This window comes from Cyphomyrmex costatus, unplaced genomic scaffold, assembly GCF_001594065.2.
Source record: "Cyphomyrmex costatus isolate MS0001 unplaced genomic scaffold, Ccosl1.0 scaffold600, whole genome shotgun sequence".
NCBI lineage: Eukaryota > Metazoa > Arthropoda > Insecta > Hymenoptera > Formicidae > Cyphomyrmex > Cyphomyrmex costatus.
In genome coordinates, this window is record NW_017280157.1 from 198,991 (window position 1) to 218,551 (window position 19,561).

At 35.6% G+C, this 19,561-nt stretch overlaps 1 protein-coding gene across 1 annotated transcript in view; it reads right to left on the minus strand.

The window, feature by feature from the left end:
• Positions 1-545: 545 nt before the first annotated feature.
• The window catches only part of LOC108779602 (uncharacterized), a 26,690-nt gene continuing 7,674 nt past the window's right edge, over positions 546-19,561 (minus strand). The window contains exons 3-7 of the mRNA XM_018547048.1: positions 8,215-8,275; positions 4,599-4,670; positions 1,401-1,540; positions 1,193-1,344; positions 546-1,031 (exon numbers count right to left, since the gene is read on the minus strand). Of these exons, the coding sequence (XP_018402550.1) occupies positions 960-1,031; positions 1,193-1,344; positions 1,401-1,540; positions 4,599-4,670; positions 8,215-8,275 (497 nt within the window). The 3' untranslated portion in view covers positions 546-959. The remainder of the gene's footprint in view (positions 1,032-1,192; positions 1,345-1,400; positions 1,541-4,598; positions 4,671-8,214; positions 8,276-19,561) is intronic.

Sequence of the window (19,561 nt, forward strand, 5' to 3'; positions counted from 1 at the left end):
ATATTTTTCTTATTATATAAAACTATAATATATTATATATATGTATGTGTGTGTGTGTGTGTGTGTGTGTGTGTGTGTGTGTATATAATATTATATTTTTTCTATCGTATTCATCTTTGGCTCTATTACCGGAATAAATAATTAAAAAATTTGATTTTTGAAATGTCATAACGAGAATCAGTTAAGCATTTGTTTTTCTTCTACAATAAATTCTTTTTATCGCAATTTCTTGAAATAGTGTTACAATATTACATACATAATAAAATTTCCTATTTAATATGTTTGCAAAAATCTTGTTTTTTTTTTTAAAGTAATTTTTCATCGTGATTTTTGTATTGAAATAAATTTTACGTATAATAGAAACTTTTGGAAAGTATTTATTAGCAATCGTATATATATATATATATATTGACAATTTAATAGCATATCGAATAATTTATTTATAATGAAATTTTACGGCTGCTTTGTACGTCATGCAATCATATATTATACAATTATATCTATTGTTTTTCTAAAAAACATAACGTATAGAAAATTATGTGTAACTATCAAGTGACTAATAAAATATGCGCTCCTTCACATTCATTCTGTCATCTGCACGCAAAGCGATGCGATACCTCGCATCGTTTTTTTCTATCGCAGATAGAAATTTATAAATCAATAAATTAAAACCTTCTCTCTCTCTCTCTCATCTTGTCTGAATTTCCCACGATGATTTCTTTGAAATCTCCTCCCTCAATTCACACAATTTTAGAAGAAGACATTATTTCGGTCTCGCTCACTTTTCGCGTTCGTTCTTGCCGTAAGCTGAATGGGATGTTCAATTGACCTCTCTTGATACATGACGAGATCCGGTCGAAATCCATCGAGGACTAAGACAGCGTGGCGATTTGACACGTCCTCTGTTCAGGCTCGCTATCCTCATCGGATTCACTAGCCCAGGAGGACCGCCGTTCATGTCATATTTCGCCGTCGCTGTCCCCGGGACAGCGTCCTGGTCCTGACATGCCGTCATCGAGAACCTCCGTCACCTCGTAAAAGAGACAATGATGGATAGCGGTAATCGAAAAAAAGTATGTGTGTTTTTGTGTGTGACACTAGATCAATATTTTGTGAAAAAAAGAACCAAGAAAAAATTAAATTTGCAAGCTTATTGCGGGATTTTCCAATCGCCGATCTTGGGAACACTCACCAGAACTTCCTCAAAACGATCGTAATTCTCCTGTCTGGAGTTCAAGAGGCTCTCACCTACCGAATCGGCACCAGTGTTCGATTGGCATGAATCTCGTCGTCCTAGCGCGCTCGATGCAATATGCAGTAAGGACAGTATCGCCAACTGGCCGGCTGTAAGCACATTCTATCTGTCAGTGGTTCACGGAAATAAACCCCGTCGTACTTACCCGCAACGTAGGATAGCCAAAGTTTATTGGGTCGCCACGCTAAAATGCAGGACAACGGTAGATAAAACAACGCTCTTCGCCAGCCCCGCGTGGCCGTCAGGACGCTGGACCAACAACGTGAACAAAGAGAGTCCTCGTTTCTGCGAAAATAAAACGTCAAAAAAACGTATCTTTCGTAAAAGTGCCTTTTTCGTAAAAAGAGAAGTTTTCAAGATCAAAAGAATTATTTTCTGGAACAATGTTTTAAAGAATTTAAACAAACTGAATAATTTGATATATCTAAAACTGTTTATTTGTGAATTAAATTAATAGTAAATAAACTTTTTAGACAAATTAAAATTATTCTATTATTGTGAAATTTTATTTTGATCAGATCTAATTTTATGTTAAAAATTAAATCAATTTGAGTAAACGAGACGCTTTTCGGATAATTGATACATTCAAGGTTGTAAAAATATTTATATGTTATCTGGTGTTCTCGCGAAACTAAAGGATTTGCCCGATTTGCATTCGATAAACAGAACTTTCGAAAATGACGTTTTTCCTTGAATTCGCAAGCGAGCAATCAGCATTTATATCCTGATTACGGCTCCATCATTTCCCATTTGAGTCTCCGTCTTAAAACGGAGCAGTAAGACGACTTTCCTATCGATACAACCTTCAGCTTCGAATACGCTTCTCGTCGAGTGCGCTTTTTTACGAGATTAACAAATTTAATCCCAAATACATATAAAAGAAATCTCGCGTTAAAATAAAAGTTCAGTTTGTATGGTGTTCTACAAAAATGCAGCGACCAGTTTTACGTTACATAATCATTGTATATTTTCTTGGTTCACGTAACACATGAAAATATAATATTTGTCTAATTGAAATATGTTACGCTAACGTGCACGGCGGCAATTGCGTTCACAGCGCAATTTAGCGGAAATCGCTGCGGTAACTGTATCGAGAAGAAAATTGCCGGGAAGCGATTTGCTCGGGTCTGAGATTATCGGGAAAATTTCCGCGGAGATAATTATCACGCGCATTCCGAAGCTATTATTAATTTACGAAATTAGCCATTGCGATAGACTAAAAACTCGTCGACTCTTGCAATGAAAAGAGGAAAAAGGAAATCATCTTTGCACAGCACCTTAATGCGAGAACAAATCTTCCCGGTATCTTCAGAGATAATCAAGAAAATCGACAAGATCAATTGAGAAACATTCATGTTTCAATATTCCTTTAACAATTAACTGTAATATTTTTAATTAGATTATCCGCAATCAAAAGAGACAGAAAGAGAAAGAGAGATCTGATGGGCTTTCATCCCTGCGTGATGAACAGATATAAAAGATGTCTTCGTTGGAAATCCGTTTTTCTACGAGAAGCGACGTTATCTCTTTCCTTAGCCGTTCGATCATCTCTACGTAGATCAGAGTGATCGATCGCTCCGACTAGCAGTTTTAATGGCACCGTCGTTGAGGACATAAACTTCCGCAGCAGCGTCGATTCCGGATGGATCGCTAAGTTAAGTTACTCGATAAAACCGTAGACCCTGCAGAACTTCTTTTACTTCCTTCCACTAGCTTGCGAAGAATGCTGGCAACGTCGTCTTTCCATTGGCTACCATCCCGCGCTGATCGATATAAGCTTAGATGACAAAAACTATATATAATCTCGTCATCCGCGCGACAATTAAGGCCACGTTTACCGAAAGATTTAACAAAATTTATTAATATGTTACCTACCAAGTAGATATACAATATATATTTCTAAAATACCTAAAAATTTAGCTATGACACAGATTTGAAAATATAATTTCGTTAGACCATCAAAGACTTATGTAGAACACTAATCAAGTTGGTTGTTAGAATATCAATGGAAACTCATTACAGTATTATTATATGCTTGAGCATCCTACATTGTTAGATATAAAAGGAACCTAATTTCTCTTCTATTGTCTACTTTCATGTATGTCAAAATGTAAATCCATTTCTGTGATTAGTTTCAAAATAAATAACTTTTATATTAATAGGAGAACAAGGGACTAGTTGTAACAGGGATAAATAGTAACACGCAATTTTTACCAGATTTTGAACTCTTGACGTCGAATATTTAACACGATCTTAACCTTATAACTTCCCGCATTACGTAAGTACAACCAGTGTTCCGCCACAAGCAGTACTTGATAGGTTTCATAATATATACAATATTCTGAAAATTGTTACGACATGCCCCTCGCTTCCCTACATTTGGTAAATAATAAACTAAGTTCAAATCAAATTAAATAAGATTTTTTTTTCATTTGTTTATCTCCATTATTTTATTTTAGTTATATTAATGATATGTGTTAAGTAACAGTGGCGATCCCTATAGAAATGATTAAAAATAACTAAAATTAGATATAATTTAATATTATGATACATAATTAATAATTCAACAATATTATTTTCAGATCGGTATGTAAATAAATTCTTAGATACTTTAACAAAATTATTTTTAGCGTGCATAGAACACAAAAAATATAGAATACAACTTAAGAAATCTCGATAGACTATAATTGTTAAGAAAGTGCATGGCACACACGGGAACGGAATAACCAGCTTGTTGATTAATTTGGTACACCTCTGCAATTAAGTTCGAAAACGCGAGGAAGTTTCTGTCTTCATTTTCTAGCTTGTGTGACGCATTTATCTGGCTTAAAGATGACTACCGCTGCGCTTCACCACCATCCCTTCGCATCGTAAAGCATTATCTATGTAGTTATCTGGTAGTCCACTTGCCTCGCTGCTCCTCTTGTCGGAAAATGCGGGGAAAACTGGAGCGAACTTCCGACCTGCTTGGTAATTGCTGGGTTGGCTTTGCCGCTTCTTTTCCGTGTTATCCTGTTCGGACCTCGAACGGTAATTCCCTGGGGCCTTCTCAACTTCGTTGTTTGTTGGGCTTATCGCTCGCTCGATATACATGCACGGACCAATTTCGGGCAATTTGCAAAGTCACAGCATCCGCGTTACGTTTATATACGCATTACACCAAGAAACTGATTGAAATCAGATCGTTTGATTCTTATATATTTTTTAATACGTAATTATTTCATACCAGTCAATAAATAAATCTGTGCATTGATCAAATGAAGTTAAATAAGATCTTAAAATATACCTTTTTCTAAATATATATTTTTGAAATTACTGAAATTACATTCGTCTATAAACGTACCTAACACAGAGCTGCACAAATAGCGTGATGGCCCAAGTCACTTCAAGGAAGAAGATTACACCCGACGCCGCTCTATAATTGAAAACATAAGAATTAACAGACAAGGCTGCGTCTGGAGAGACCAAATGTGATATAAAACTTCTCATGCCGTCGGTGAAACGTATGCCGCGGACTTACTCTATTCAGATAACTTGCATGTCTAAAAGACGTCATAAAGTCAGAAACACATCTCAAAAGAAAATCAATAGAAAATTAAAATGACTTTATTTTGATTCAAACGTTTTCTGACGAAAAATCAATGTCCACAATGTAGTCATTTTTTCATTGTTACTAAATGAGACAAAAATCATTTTACTCTGATCCTATACAAGTTTAGTATGCTACTTAATAAAAACTTTCTGAAAATATACAATATCACTTCCCGCTATCCAATGCATGTCTATCGAGTTAGATTGTAAAATTTACTGTTACATTTTTTTGGACGTCAAATCTTTATTGTAATAAAAAATCGTTATATTGACTTTTAACTGCATCATTTTGGACTAAAATCTGTTTCTTAAGATAAATACATCTTTCGAGACATACATCTCTAAAGAATATTGTAAAGGGATCTTCTAAACAATGTGTGTTGTCTAGATATTATTTAGGTATATTGGATGGGATTAAGAAGAGAGCAGCAATATGTTTAAAATCCCTACAAAAATGCATCCCACATGCAACTGTTTCTTGTAATAGTAAATAAAAGTATACGTATATAAGGTAACAATTCTAAAAAATATTTTACTCCAATGTTTATATCAATCTGTATCGCGGATACGTGATTTGACTTTGTCGCGGTGGTTCTCGAATGGTGAAAAGGTGACACGTTCCCGAAAAATCGGGCTCTTCTTCTCGCATATAGCCAGGCGTGATCAATGATTAAAAGCGCGCCGACATAGAATCGCGTAAAAAATGTAAGACATCTCTCTCAATTTCCCACTGTGCGAGATTCTCCGTGGCGCCGGTTGGATAATGCTCGAGAAAAATTGCAACGGACTGAGATATTTTTACTTTTTTGCGAGCCGCTTTGTTGTTCATTGCATGCGCCTCGGTGAAACGTGGCTATGGCTACGCGAGGGAATGTCTAATCAAATGCTATCGTTCTTCTGTGCATCACAATTCATCCAATAATTTTTGCAGTTGAAGTACATATTAAAAAAATTTACTAAATTTTAAAACATATATATTTTTCTGAATACTCATTAATTTTAACAACACAATCACTTCTTCTCTGGATATATCACTTTTAATGTTACTATTAACATCTAATATTGTCTCATATTGTCCTCGCTTTCAGTAAAATTATTATTATTTTATTAAATAAATATTTATTCAAAATAAAAAAATGGTTAAATCAAATTAATGATTCCTATATATTAAATAAAAATAATATTTATATTCCAATATTTACTTAAAACTATTCAAACATTTTTTTAATTAGTAGATTTTTAATATACGAGTAATGTATTGTAAATGCGTCGTTGTTGATAAATCAAGATATGATTATTTAATTAAGCCGATTTTAAACTCATCATAAATAATTGGGAGAAATTTTTATTTATATTTTTATTGATTGTGCATTATGCAAAATATTTTTCTCTTTAAAATTGTTTCATTTTATATTGTGGGATAAAATTGCAAAGTTGTGTCTAGAATATTCTACAATTTTAAAGTAAGCAATGAGAATCTTTAGAGAAAGAGAGAAAGAGTACGAGAGAAAAGCAAAAGAGAATAAATAAAATCTCCTATTTAAAAGATTATAAGGTAAACAAGTTGATATTTTAATAATCTAATTATGTATGCGCACGTTAATGTTTAGCAGTTGTCAGCTTTTCCATTTTCTCCGTGACCGAATACATATTATATTTCGTGTCTTAAAGATAATCTCGTTTCGACATCGCACTTCCGTTACCGATAATCAAATCAGCCCCAAATTAGATCTCTCGAATGGATCGAAAGTAGATTGCCCGATGAGCAAAAATAATCGAAAAGATTTTCAAGCATCGTTCATCGTGCTTAATTACGTGTAATTAATGAAATGGATTTTATGCAGGAATCGTATAAGTAAACCGTGGTTGAAGTAACGCAAAGCACAATAATCCACGAGTAATGAAGAGTAACGTATAAATGAGATTCTCGTGTTCAACCTCTCACGTATAGTTAAAAGCGGAATGTTACTTTCTTTTGTTCGATTAATAATTTCCATGTACGTGAATATTTTGTTCTTTACACAAAAAACTTGAGGAAATAACTCGCCCGTAATAAGTTTTGCGGTTGGATCCAAAAGTTTCAATTATTCTCGTCGCAGATTGTCTAAAGCTGCCGGATGTCCCTTCATTCACAGACCTTCCGTGAAAACTTCACGAAACGTCAACAGTCGCGACTCAGTATTTTTCAACGTCGAATATAGTTCTGGGTCAAATAAACGATTGTTCTATCCGGAAAGGAAGCATTCGTTAGTAGTAGACGCCTTTCGGACAAGGTTAACGATTTCGAAATACTGTCGCGTCGCGGACAACAGTCGTCGAACAAATGACGACAAATCCGCTGTCTTTGGCAGAACGGACAGATATTAATCGTCTCGGCGAGAAAATGGTGAATTAAGAGGAACAGACTGGAAAAATCTCTGCCCATAAAACCGGACGTCGCCCCGTTTAACTTAACTGAAAGAAGCCTCGCTTTCGAGGGTTCCAATGACATACATATATAACTAGACCAAGCATTCCACCTTTTGTAAAATAATAACAATATATCTTTAAATAACCAACCGTTGGAAGAAAAGAGAAAAGTTACACGTAACGTGTATAATAAAATTACGATGAGATCTAAAAGTTATAATTATTCTCGTCGCGGATTGTCTAAAACTACCGAGTACTCCTTCATTCACGAACCTTCCGTGAAAACTTCACGAAATGTCATTTCTGTCGCAATTGTGTTGCTTCTCACTTTCTAGGAAAAGCCATACTTTTACTTAAAATGTCAATTCATAAATGTGATTTTCAAATTATTATCATAAATAAATAAAGATTATCTAAGTGAACTTCTCAACTTGTTCTTAATTTGTTCATCAAATAACATTTATATATGTCATTCTTAAGAACAAAGAGATCATAATACTTTCTCCAATTTTTTTATAATTCCGGATTTATCATTTTCTCGGAACAAAATTATCCAATTCCAGGAGGATAGCTTTTTAAAAATTAAGTGAAACAAAAATAACAGAAATGACATTTGACTATATTTGCAAAACTATTCTTTTCACTGGCATTATTTGATTAGTCAATAATGTTCTATTATTAAATTGAAAAATAGATCTCCCCATTTCTGAAAAACTTAATTCTTTGAGTTGTGTTGCTCTTCGAAGTAACGATATAAATGTTTGGTTTAGAAATGTGTATATGCCGTTAGAAAATTCAGTGATCGCGGGATGATATTGTTCGTCTTCTCTCGATTCACTTCTGTCCCGTGGACAGTCAACGGCCTCTCCTTTGCGCGAATGTCGACGAGAGGATCGCTGATCAGAGGGCTGATAATGCGTGAATTGAATTACGGTATACGCATGTTGAATTATCCTCACGTAACGTAAAGCCCCATGACGTGTCGATGGTACGCCACATCCGCGCCAACGCCGCACACAACTGCAACAGAAAGAGGATCAAAAAGATTGCAACCCTGTCTGTCTGATGAATCCCCTATCTCGTCCCGGCGCTACCGACATCCCAGGCATCGATCCTTTCGATCGGTGTATTATATTTTTTGCGCCAGACGAGACCGCGTAATTTATAACCGCTACTGCAACACGCATACGAATCGTGTAAGATTCCTGCACAATAAATGGTCAAATCTCACAAATATGACGATATTATTTTTAGATTAAAAATAGCAAAATCGCGTTCTATTTTCTCTGTCGCTTCAAATAGTATTTACAGTTATCTCTTTAAATTGAGATAAGGTTTTTTTTTTCTAATATTAAATAAAGTATCTTTTAAAACCCATAATGTGAATACACAACAAATATAGGAAATATAAACCCTAAAAAGTCAAGTTGGACATTTAATGCTTAAATAATGCGAATTTATATACGCCTATCCAAATTTTATATACTTGTATCCAATCGTACAAATTGCGTACCGAATTTAATTTTCAGTCTTAAAATGCAATTCTAACAAAAAAAGTAGTAATATCACGAATTAAAATGATATAATATCCATTTAATAATATGCATGCTCTTATAGCGCATTTTAAAAAGATCTCTCTCTCTCTCTCTCGCTTAATAATCTGATGCCAATATAAACATCTTAAATACCTTTAAAGTTAATGATTAAAATCTGAGATATATCTATATATATATAATTTTCTATTTAGTTCTATTTTCTACTAAAATATTCTTTTCTCTCTTTCATAATTTTGCGTCGTCCATTTGTCCTTTCCATACTTCGAATTTTCCCCCTCGATCGTGCATGCTGATGCATTAATTACAAACTAGATACTCGCTTGTATATTTCAAATACGTGGATGCACATGCATTTCAGGATTTTTCAATAATATGATGTTGTGATAACAAGACGAAACACTAATTTCAAAATGGACAAAAGTGACGAAGAAGTAATTCTAGAATATTCGATGTACATTACGTACGCGCGTAATATTCCATTAAAACAGAGAGAGAGATTCGTTTCCAGAGAAAAAAAAATATTATTTTTATATGCAACCTGGGAATATCAAAGGTATGGACATATACGAGAGGATATTACGAATCGCCCGTGGCAAAGATATCGAGAGATCTCACATTAATCTCTGCATCATATAGCAATATAAAATTATTCTATTGTATACGCTGGGGAGAGTGTACACGTTGTGCAAGTATCGCGTACACAATAGATCGACTATATTGCAGCCTGACAGGAAATCAATACACAGCAGGTTCAACGTCGAATAGGATTTTTTTCTCACAGGGAGCGACGGATCGACTTGAACTTCTATGGGAGGAGAAGGCACGGGACAAAGCCGATCATCTCGAATTGATGTAATTGCCCCCCGGGAGAAATCACGTGTTGTATGTGTCAGGAGAAATATATCGAATGATCGCGCGTAGGAGGAATTCATTCTCATCATGATACATGAAATTAATTGCGAGTAAGACATGTTACTTTAAAGTCATGATGACGAAAAGGAAAATTAGTTATTTGAGTCTTTAAAAATCTTTCTATTTAAAAAAAAAAATTGTTTTTTGAATTTAACGTCAACTTAATCAGAGTGTGTGATAAAAATAGCTAAATAAAAAGTTAATTATCGGGTTATCTCTAAAGAAAATTGATTTTTTATTTTAACATAAATTTAATAGGAGTCTGCGATAGTAATAATCAAATAAAAATAAATTTCATCGAGCTATCTTCAAGAAAGCTGATTCCTTACATATTTTAACATAAATTTAATCGAAATCTGAGAAATAGTTAATGAAAAAATCAATTACAGAGCTAATATAATTCCCAAGAAAGGTAATTTCTTATTTTGATATATACATTTAATTGAATCCTGATAGAAATGACTAAATAAAAAAAATTATTATCGGCTTATTTCTAAGAAAACTGACTTCTTAATTTGACATCGAATTAATCAGAGCATAAGAGCAATAGTCGCTAAATTACTCGATATTATCACTATAATATTTAAAGGATAACGAGAATATCTGTAAGTGCTCTAATCTGAAAATTGTACTCTCTATCAATCCACTGTTGTGACAAGCCGCAACGAGAGGCGACTTGTCACTCGCAATGCAACTTTTTTTCAAAATTCAACCCTCGAGATCTGTGATGCGCAATCTTTTTAAAGAATTATTTTCGGGAAGCCATTTTTAGAAATAAGTAAAATATATAATATTTATGTAGCTATTACCTACATGAAATAGAAAATATAATTTTATGTTTTCTGCTATAAACTGACAAGTCGCGAAAAATTCATAGGTGAATGGCGAGCCGCAGGTGGCGCATCACTGCTTGAGATCATCGATTTCCCGCGCGATCAGTTACGCAAAAGGCTGAAATCAGGAAAAATTATTGAATTGAAATAAAAAAATATCCGCCTTTTTTGTACGCAAATTTTATCGCCGCATCCAATCGAATTAAGTTTGCTTTTAAGCCTTCGTCAATGCTGAATCTTCAGACACGAAACAGTTTCGAGACGGACTCACAGTGATTCCTGAAGAAAGCTATCCGAGAGCAGTCCGTGAAAGGTCTAATTGCAAAGCGGGCTCGATCAAAGGACTTCTAAAATAAAATAACCAGCATACGAGGAAATAATTACGCGAGCCATTAGGGGAGCTTCCGCGACACGGCGCGTCGCAAATGCAATTAACAGTAACGATTTTAAGAAAGCCCTCGTCGAGTTTCAACTTTAATGGACAAGCGTTTCAGTAGCGTCATTTTCAGCAATTCAATACGGGAAGAATTATCCAGCCGGGAAATTCAACGTTTGTAATTGATTGGCTTTTATAGCTGTTGATTATGTTAACAAACTCATTGTTGATACTCCTCCAGTTTATCTTCAACATTTTTTTAATTGAAACGAATCGCTCACACTATCCTTTCTAAATCACTTTTTGGATCTAAAGCTAAAGACGAAGTTTCGCAATTATCGCCGGTTTCGGTCTGCAAACACAAACGATGTACCTCCTATACTTTTCCTACCTTTTACAGGAAACTTAACACAACAAAGTTGCGACAGAGTCCGCACACGTGTGTCCTGTGTGTGGGTGTGAGTCGTGTTCGTGGGTCCGATGAATTTAGGGAAACACGAAAGCGATGTATTATTCAAAGGACGGAGTCGCGCAACTTTAATAAAAGGAAAATCCTTCCGGGAGATGCGCAGCTGGGATACTCAGCTATCGCCAGGAAGGAAATATTTGCGGAAAATTTTACGCTCCTTATCCGGCATCGGTAGGTGTTTTATGTATTTATAAGCTAGACTCTGTGAAGAAACAGAATTTTGTACGCGGAATAAGTATGCATCAATGATCGTCACTGCAGTCCTCGCTGCAGGAGATGACGTGGAAAATGAGGAGAAATAAGATGCTCATTAAAGGCATCAAAGGCATTAATCGATTAATTTAACATTTACTCGTCTTTCAACTTCCATTGCCTTTCTTCGCGCACGGCTTTAATTTCCGCTTGGCTTGACTCTGAATAAAAATAGATAAAGTCTCGAAAATTCTGTGGGGTATAACGTTTAAATTTCTGGACCTGCGATGTATGGTCTTCGGTGACCGGAAGCTCACGGGATTCCGGAATAGGAATCTCCGACCGTGTTCAGTAGCAGGACATTGTCGGACGAAGGCTCTGTGACTGGCACATGAATTGACCACCTGCGGTCGTGTTGGTTCGCGTCGAGAGTGAATTTCCGGAGTCGCATTGTCCTCCAAGATGTTCCATTGGGAATATCCATTATCCTTCTACCGACAAGAGAAGGTCGCCAATCATTTTTCTCGAAAATCAAATCTCAGAGAGCGTAGGAAATCTTTTCATACGCGAGTAAGCGTTCTGTATCAGACGTATTATCGCGCGCTGTATCAAATTAATTGAGCAGTCAACACACTGAGAAATTTAGTTCATCTTTATTTCTTTTAATGGAGAGTTAAGGATGTGATTTGATTTAAATCAAAAATGTTATATTTGACTTTAAATATACACATATTATATACACATTCTCTAACAAAAGAAATAAAGACAATTAATAACTCGTATTAGGTCGATCCGAATAAATTAATTAAGAGAAACTATTTTCGGTAGAAACGGATATTCGTGCTTAAATATTTTAGAGTGAATTTATATACGTATCCAATTCCAAACCGCGAACCGAAATCTTTCTAAGTTTTATTAAAACGTAATTATAAATAGAATTAAAATAGTAATATTACAAATCAGAATAAATTAATAAGCAATTTATAATAATTTTGTATGTAATAAGCATCTTAAGAGGACTGTAAATAATTTAATTTATTGCAAGAAATATTGCCTGAAAAACAATTAAATTAGTTAAACTTAATTTAGTCAAACAATTCTTTTTTTTTCAGATCAGTTATTCAATTTTAGGAAGAGGGTAAAAATAATTTTAACAATATATATATGTATAATGTCGAATTAGCCGAGCCGCTAACGGAAGCTTAAAACTAATGAAAGTTACACAATAGCGACAAATGTCAATGAATTCAGGGGGTACCGTTCGGAATAGGGACGTAGAGAAGCAAAGTCTCCCTAAGGATGAATAGTGGCGACCCGTTAGGTAGCTTCCTACCTTAATTTCTTTCTCCGTCGCGGAAACGAAGACAGATTGACGCGATTGGATTCCTATTTCGCGATCGCGTGGAGTCTTCTCTGTATTTCCCTGCTTATCCTTTTTTTTATTTCTTACAGTAAGTACGCCCTACCCCCTTTATTCCGATTTATTCCAGGTTCTGTGAAACGAGTTCACACGGCTGGCGAATGGAGAAATCCGAAATTGTTGATTTCGGGTTCAATTAGAGGTGCACGATGCCTTCCGGTGATTCGTCTCAGTAATGCAATTAGTCGCGGACACCACTCGTGTCGTCAAGGGTGTCCCATCCAGAATGGGACGAAAGCACGTGATAATTAAGACGCCAGACGGGCTACTCTTGAATATAATTAGGTATCAGCTGGCTTTGCTAAAGCATGCCGTTCTTCGTCGACCGATACTGCGTGTGAAAATGATAGTCTCTTTCTCTGCGAGGGTGAACACCTTTTGAATTAAGAGGTAAACCAACATGAAAAAAATTGTTAAAACAATTAAAAACTACAGCCATAATATACGGACTAGCTAGTTGTCTACGTTAAAATAGCAAAGTGGTATAGCAAAATTAAATTAGCAATTATATAATCAATATCTATTATAATAGCATACCAAATGAGTTAATACAGTAAAGATACTTTCTATGAAAATCAATCTAATATATAGATCAAAATTTAAAAAAAACATGCTGGCTGAGATGTACTTTATAATAGTAAAGAAATCTTGTTACATCAGCAATTTTGTTAATTGTATAGAATTAACTGAATTAGCATACTGATAATTGCTTACAGACGTGATTTCTTTGTTGAACCATAAAATCTTCCAACTATAAATATTGCTATAGCTTTGCTGAATCAACCAATTAATTTTTTTCCGTGAGCCAAAGAAGCCATGGGAGAATAAAAAATTCTCAACGTGAAAACGGACGAAAAGAAAAAATTAACCTTGGCTTTTAATTCCAAGAGTGTATCTCGCCTCGATTGATAATTCGATTACAACTTTTGCGTGTCGGTTCGCAATCGGCTCATCTCGAGAGGACTCAATGGTTTCTTCTCGAAGTCTGACGACGCTAAGAAATCACGAAAGTTTTTCGTACCGCCGCGAGCGAGTAGGTATACGGGATGCGGTGGACACGCGGGGTTCAGTAGGAATTAATTTAATTCGCAGAGCGATCGAAGGGAATCCACCCGTCCGTCGCCGAGAGGATCGTATGCGTCGAACGTTTCCGACGACGGAGCACACGATGGAAATTGAGTTTTGCTGAGTTTTCCGTCGCGACGATTCGATTTGTCCTGCGACATCGTGACGAGCGGCATGAAAAGTTTTTCTCGCGCACAGAGCGAAGCGGAGAAGAGATGAGAGGAGAGGAGAACGATCCTTCGCTCTCTGAATTGCGCACGATCGTAAAAAAAACGGGCGATGGATAGGTGAAGGGAAAATTGGGTGAACAACATTTCGCGAAATGATGGATGCGCTTTACTACGATCCGACGTTTTCAGAGGCTCCATTTAGAGAGATACGGGATATTCGCGATATCTTCCAAGCGGTTGATAGGAGTATATTCATCATAATTTTCAGTGCATTCTAAATCTATATGCTTGATAAAGCTTACTGAATTACGTGTGATTCCCTGAGGGAAAAATGCTTCCGGAGAAGCGCACCAAAAATCGGTAATAGTGTCGCGCAATCTCTCTCTCTCTCTCTCTCTCTCTCATCACATGTAGAATGCATCAGCACAGGAAATGCAGCGCATCCGCGACTCGTCAGTGACGGCGAATTTTGTATATTCGCAATGGCCGGTACTTTAGATGGGGCACGTGAAAGGCAGGAGAAAGGGAAATGGGGGGGACACAGCACGGGATAACAAATGTGGCTCTCACCGGAATTAAAATTGAAGAGAGCGACTCGCAGTTAATTCCCAAAGTGCCGAGAAAATTTTTGGCTCGTCGAAACATTCCACATGTCCGTTGCGACACGTAAAGGCAGATATATCTCGTGATCTTTCACTATCCTAATTTTCCCGAATAAATCTGTTTTCCAGAGTGTAAATCTCTGATCCAGATTTATAATCAATGACGTATTTAATACCAAAACCATGGAAGATCCTAAATTCGTCCTTTATTGAATTTTAGGTCGGAACTGTCGAAACCGAGTATTTCCTACTAAGATTCTTGCATTTTGTCGCTTCGTCTTCAATTCTTGATTGCCACTTTTATGCATGCTTCCACATAGAGCAATAAGAATGTTTTTATACGGTCAAATAAAAATATTTTTACGTCAAGCAGTAAAAATGCATCTACCGCTAACGCGCATTATCGTAACATCTCAGTGCGTGTGCATTTCGCGATATTTTTACAAAACTGACGACCTCCAAGATATGTGAAGAATAAGAATAAGACGCAAACCCCTCATTACTATCATTTTGCTCGCATCACTTTCAACTGTCGTAAATCGTGCTAACATTGAATTATTATGACTGACAGAAAAAAGTTCAATGAGAGAATTCATATCTCAAAAGATATCAATCTCTTGAAACTAATTAATCTTCCTATAACAAGGATTTCTTCTTCACTGACAGAAAATTTAACTCATCCATTATAATTACTCAATTTTTAATATCAATTGCAGTCTTTAATAAAAATTTTGCTTAATATTCTGTTAATAAAAAATTGTCAAGATATCCAGAAAAGTAGAATTGTGAATCCGACTCAATACTGTTTTGTTCATTTTTTATTTAATCAATGGCTGCGTTCAGCAGAAAAAGCAGCTTTGCAATTGTTGTAAAAATCTTAAGACTCTTACAACAGTTGCAAAGCTGCTTTTTCCACTGAACGCAGCCAATAATTAGATGAAAATTTAATATGATTGATATATATACATTTAGATTCTGTGAGTAACTGTAAAGATCAATTATATTAAAGAATTTTATAACAGTTGCAAAGCTGCTTTTTCCGCAGTCAATGTAATAAAATGGGTAAAAAGAAGTAAATAATGATATAAAACTTTTTTTCCTTTGCAACGTTAAACAGCGTTTGGACGCTGCAAAATACAATAGACAACTCTAGATTGCACCTGACCCGCCTTTTATCAAAGGAGAATTAATATTAAATTTTGAAGCTAAATTTCTAATATTAGAAAAATAAATGACTTTGTCGCTTTTAGGTCAAAACCAATATAATAGAATCATTAATTTTTTAGAAGCCTTTATTTAGAAATCTCTCTCTCTCTCTCTCTCTCTCTCTTTTCACATATGCGCGACACAGGATTGATTTTCTAGATATATGCCGCCCGAATCAAAATTCCTACCACTAAATTATCTCCCATCCGAATTAAATATTAATCTTTCGATTTATGGCAGTAAATAGAATACATATTATAGCAGTAAGTGGAATACGTACAAGGCGCTCTCCATTTCCTTGCCTTAAATCCAAACCGCGGCGGTTTACATAAAGGAAAGAATCGCCGGCCAATCTTATCAAGAATAAAGTCTTATTATTGATGACTTTTACGTTCAAACACGTATACCCTATACGTGTATTAAAATAAAGGATAAAGCCGGAAAGCCGTTTCCCCCATCCAGTCGGCCTTAAACTTCACCGCACAATGAGCCCCTGTGGATATAAACTTATGATTCACAGTATGTCAACCCGCGCAAACTTCGCAGCTGCGCGCGTGTTCCACACGGTTTACACTGGCTGCAAATGACGGTGGATCCTGAAGGTACCAAGTGTAACTAAGGCAGGCATTATCTCTTTACTGCAGAAACTCCGTTTTCCACGCCGACGAAGACAAGAGCGACGAGGCGCGTCGTGAGAGATCGCGGGAGACACGCCTTTTTGGAAAGGTACAAGAGAGACGAGATTTTTTTCTTTTCCCTCTCATGTAATGGGACAATAAATTGGGTAATAAAGATGCTCTGCAAGTTTTTCTTCGATTTTTTTTCAAGATTGTTAGGAATTGCGTGAAGACTTTGGATCTCTCTCCGTGATTAAGAAACTGTATTGATGGATTTAAAGCTGCGAGTAATCCGAGTACAAGTTGAAGAACGCTCGGTTGCATCGCGAGCGAGAATGTGCACGCGAGTTTCTCTCTTGGAAAATTTTTCCAAAGAAAAACTTTCGAGTAAGCGACTTTGCAAGCCCTCGAAGCCGCGTTTTCTCGAGGAATGCGCCATGCCGTTACAGTCACCAAGAGAATTCAAGTGATGGTATTTATTCTGGTCATATTCCGCCAAAAATGCAAAATGTTTTAAAAAAGATAACATCTAGAAATGGTCAGCGAGATGTCGGACCAACTAATCGATTCAACTGGTCTTATATTTACAGAATGGAGTCCATTATAGTTACATATCATTTTCATATATATTTGTTTGACATCTCATTTTTCTGATGACTGCTGTGATATTTTATGTATCGTTTTCTCTCGTGCCAAACAAAATACAGGAGATTTATTTTGATTATTCCCGAGTGGCTTTTTTTTCGACGGGCGACGATATCGAGTGCCACAGCCAGTTAATTAGCGAAATTAGGTCGCGTTAGCTAGATACACATTGTTCGACCTTTCCTGGAAGTGAAAAAAGGACGAGTGGACAGAAGTTTTGCTTATTTTACAAAAACACTACAGAAAATATCGAGTGACGCATTTCCGGACAAGTGCGCGAGTCAAACGGCATAGGATGAATAAAATGAGAAGAATTTTAATTGATGCGAAAAAAGATGATTGCGAAAATGTCGGAGCAGTGGAAATGTATTTTTTAACAAATTTAAAAAATATATATGTTTTGTTCATAAAATTCGAGATTACTTTTGCTAATTAATTTAAATTTTTTGACATTAACTGTATCTAATACATATAATTAAGTTTTTGAAATTATATAATTTCTGTTAAAAAGTACAATTTTAATTTGAGTTATATATAAAAATGAAAATAATTATTTTTTCTTATAATTTTTTATTTTGCTGATAGAAGATTTAACTCGAATATTATAGTCTTTCAATTTTCAATATTAGTTAAGTGTTTAAATATTAAGAAATAAAATATCAATTAAAAATTTATTAAAGATGCATTTCCGTTCTAATGTTCTTCTCTCATTAATCTGCATAATATTATATTAAAAGAGAAATTATAGAGAGAAAGAGAAAGAGAGAGAGAGACAGAAATAAAATACAAAAATAATTACTAAAATATACAAACAAATATGTAACAACAGGTATAGTCTCTTCTTTGTTACGCAAAAACATCATTTCGCTTCAGTGTTGGCAAGTGCGAAAGTAATTTAGGTCACTTCAAACTTTAAACTCAACGCAAGAACGAGGAAATACCTGGGCTATTGGAAGATTTTAATGAAATTTTTGGGACACGTTGCTTTTCGCGTTAATTAGTCGAGTCACAAAATGTAAAGTGCGAAGTGTCTATGTACCGTGAGCATCCGGTGCGGCGTGCGGCTATCGACTTTTCTGCATTCGTGACATTCGTAAGTGCTCGAAACACTAGCTGCGGTGGAGAGATCACGGGGATAAAGCGTCTCAAACCGTAGTAAATTCGCGTTAACATGAATTCGCAGTGGCGCGCACGGGAGACCGCACGTCCATCTGCATTCACATTGCATGCGTTACGGTATACGCTCGGCAAAGTTTCGAGATATCGTTCCACTTGTGTTAAAACCTGTTCTGTGGAACCGTTTTACAAGTCCCATAAAATGGCGAAGGGAGAAAAGAGAGAATTGAGGAAGGAGAACCCTAAGATGGGTCTAGACATAAAAAGTAGACTTTTTCTGCAGGGTTTATTTCAACAAAAATCTGTGAGAGGACGATACTTTTCTTTCTCACTCTTGCTCTTTATTTTCTTTACTTCTATTTTTATTTTATTTTTATTTCTTATTTTTTAATTTAATTACTAAATTTTCTGTTTGTGTGTTTCATTACTTTTTGCTGTACTTTTTTGTACTTTCTGCTTATTTAACATAATTATTTTAATCTTACGTTATGTTACCAAATTTTATGCTCGTGTTTTATTTTACTCATCTATTGCATTTTTAGAGGCCTTGCCCTAGAATATTAATAAAAAGATCTATATCCATCCATCTATCTCTTTTTTTCTCTCAAGAATTGTTATAATACAACGGACCACTCAAGTAGCTTTCTCATGTCTAGGCTCTTATTAGGATTTCTATTCTAAGACACTCGATAAGCGAAATTCATATCGTAAAAAGTGGCTTTTTTTATTTTTAATTTTATTTTAAACTATTCGTCAATGTCAATTTGGATCTATACTGATATGGATATGTCTGATAACGCTGACCGAGAATGCTGTTTCAGCAATCTCGGTCGGGGCGTGTTTAATCCGTTTTGAGCGAGAACGTGCCTCGCAAATGCATAATGCACATACCAATGGTGCACGAATAGAGGATGTAATTTGTACCGGCGACTGATTCTCGCCGGCGTAATCGCATCGTGCAAATTAGCGGTGATTTACGCTTCGATACGAATGGCAAGTGCACTCGGTGCGGGCGGCAATAAATTATCGCCGATCGCCTAATTGCCGTTTTACATTTCCGTCGCGAATTGAGAGAGAGAGAGAGAGAGAGAGAGAGAGAGAGAGAGAGAGAGAGAGAGAGAGAGAGA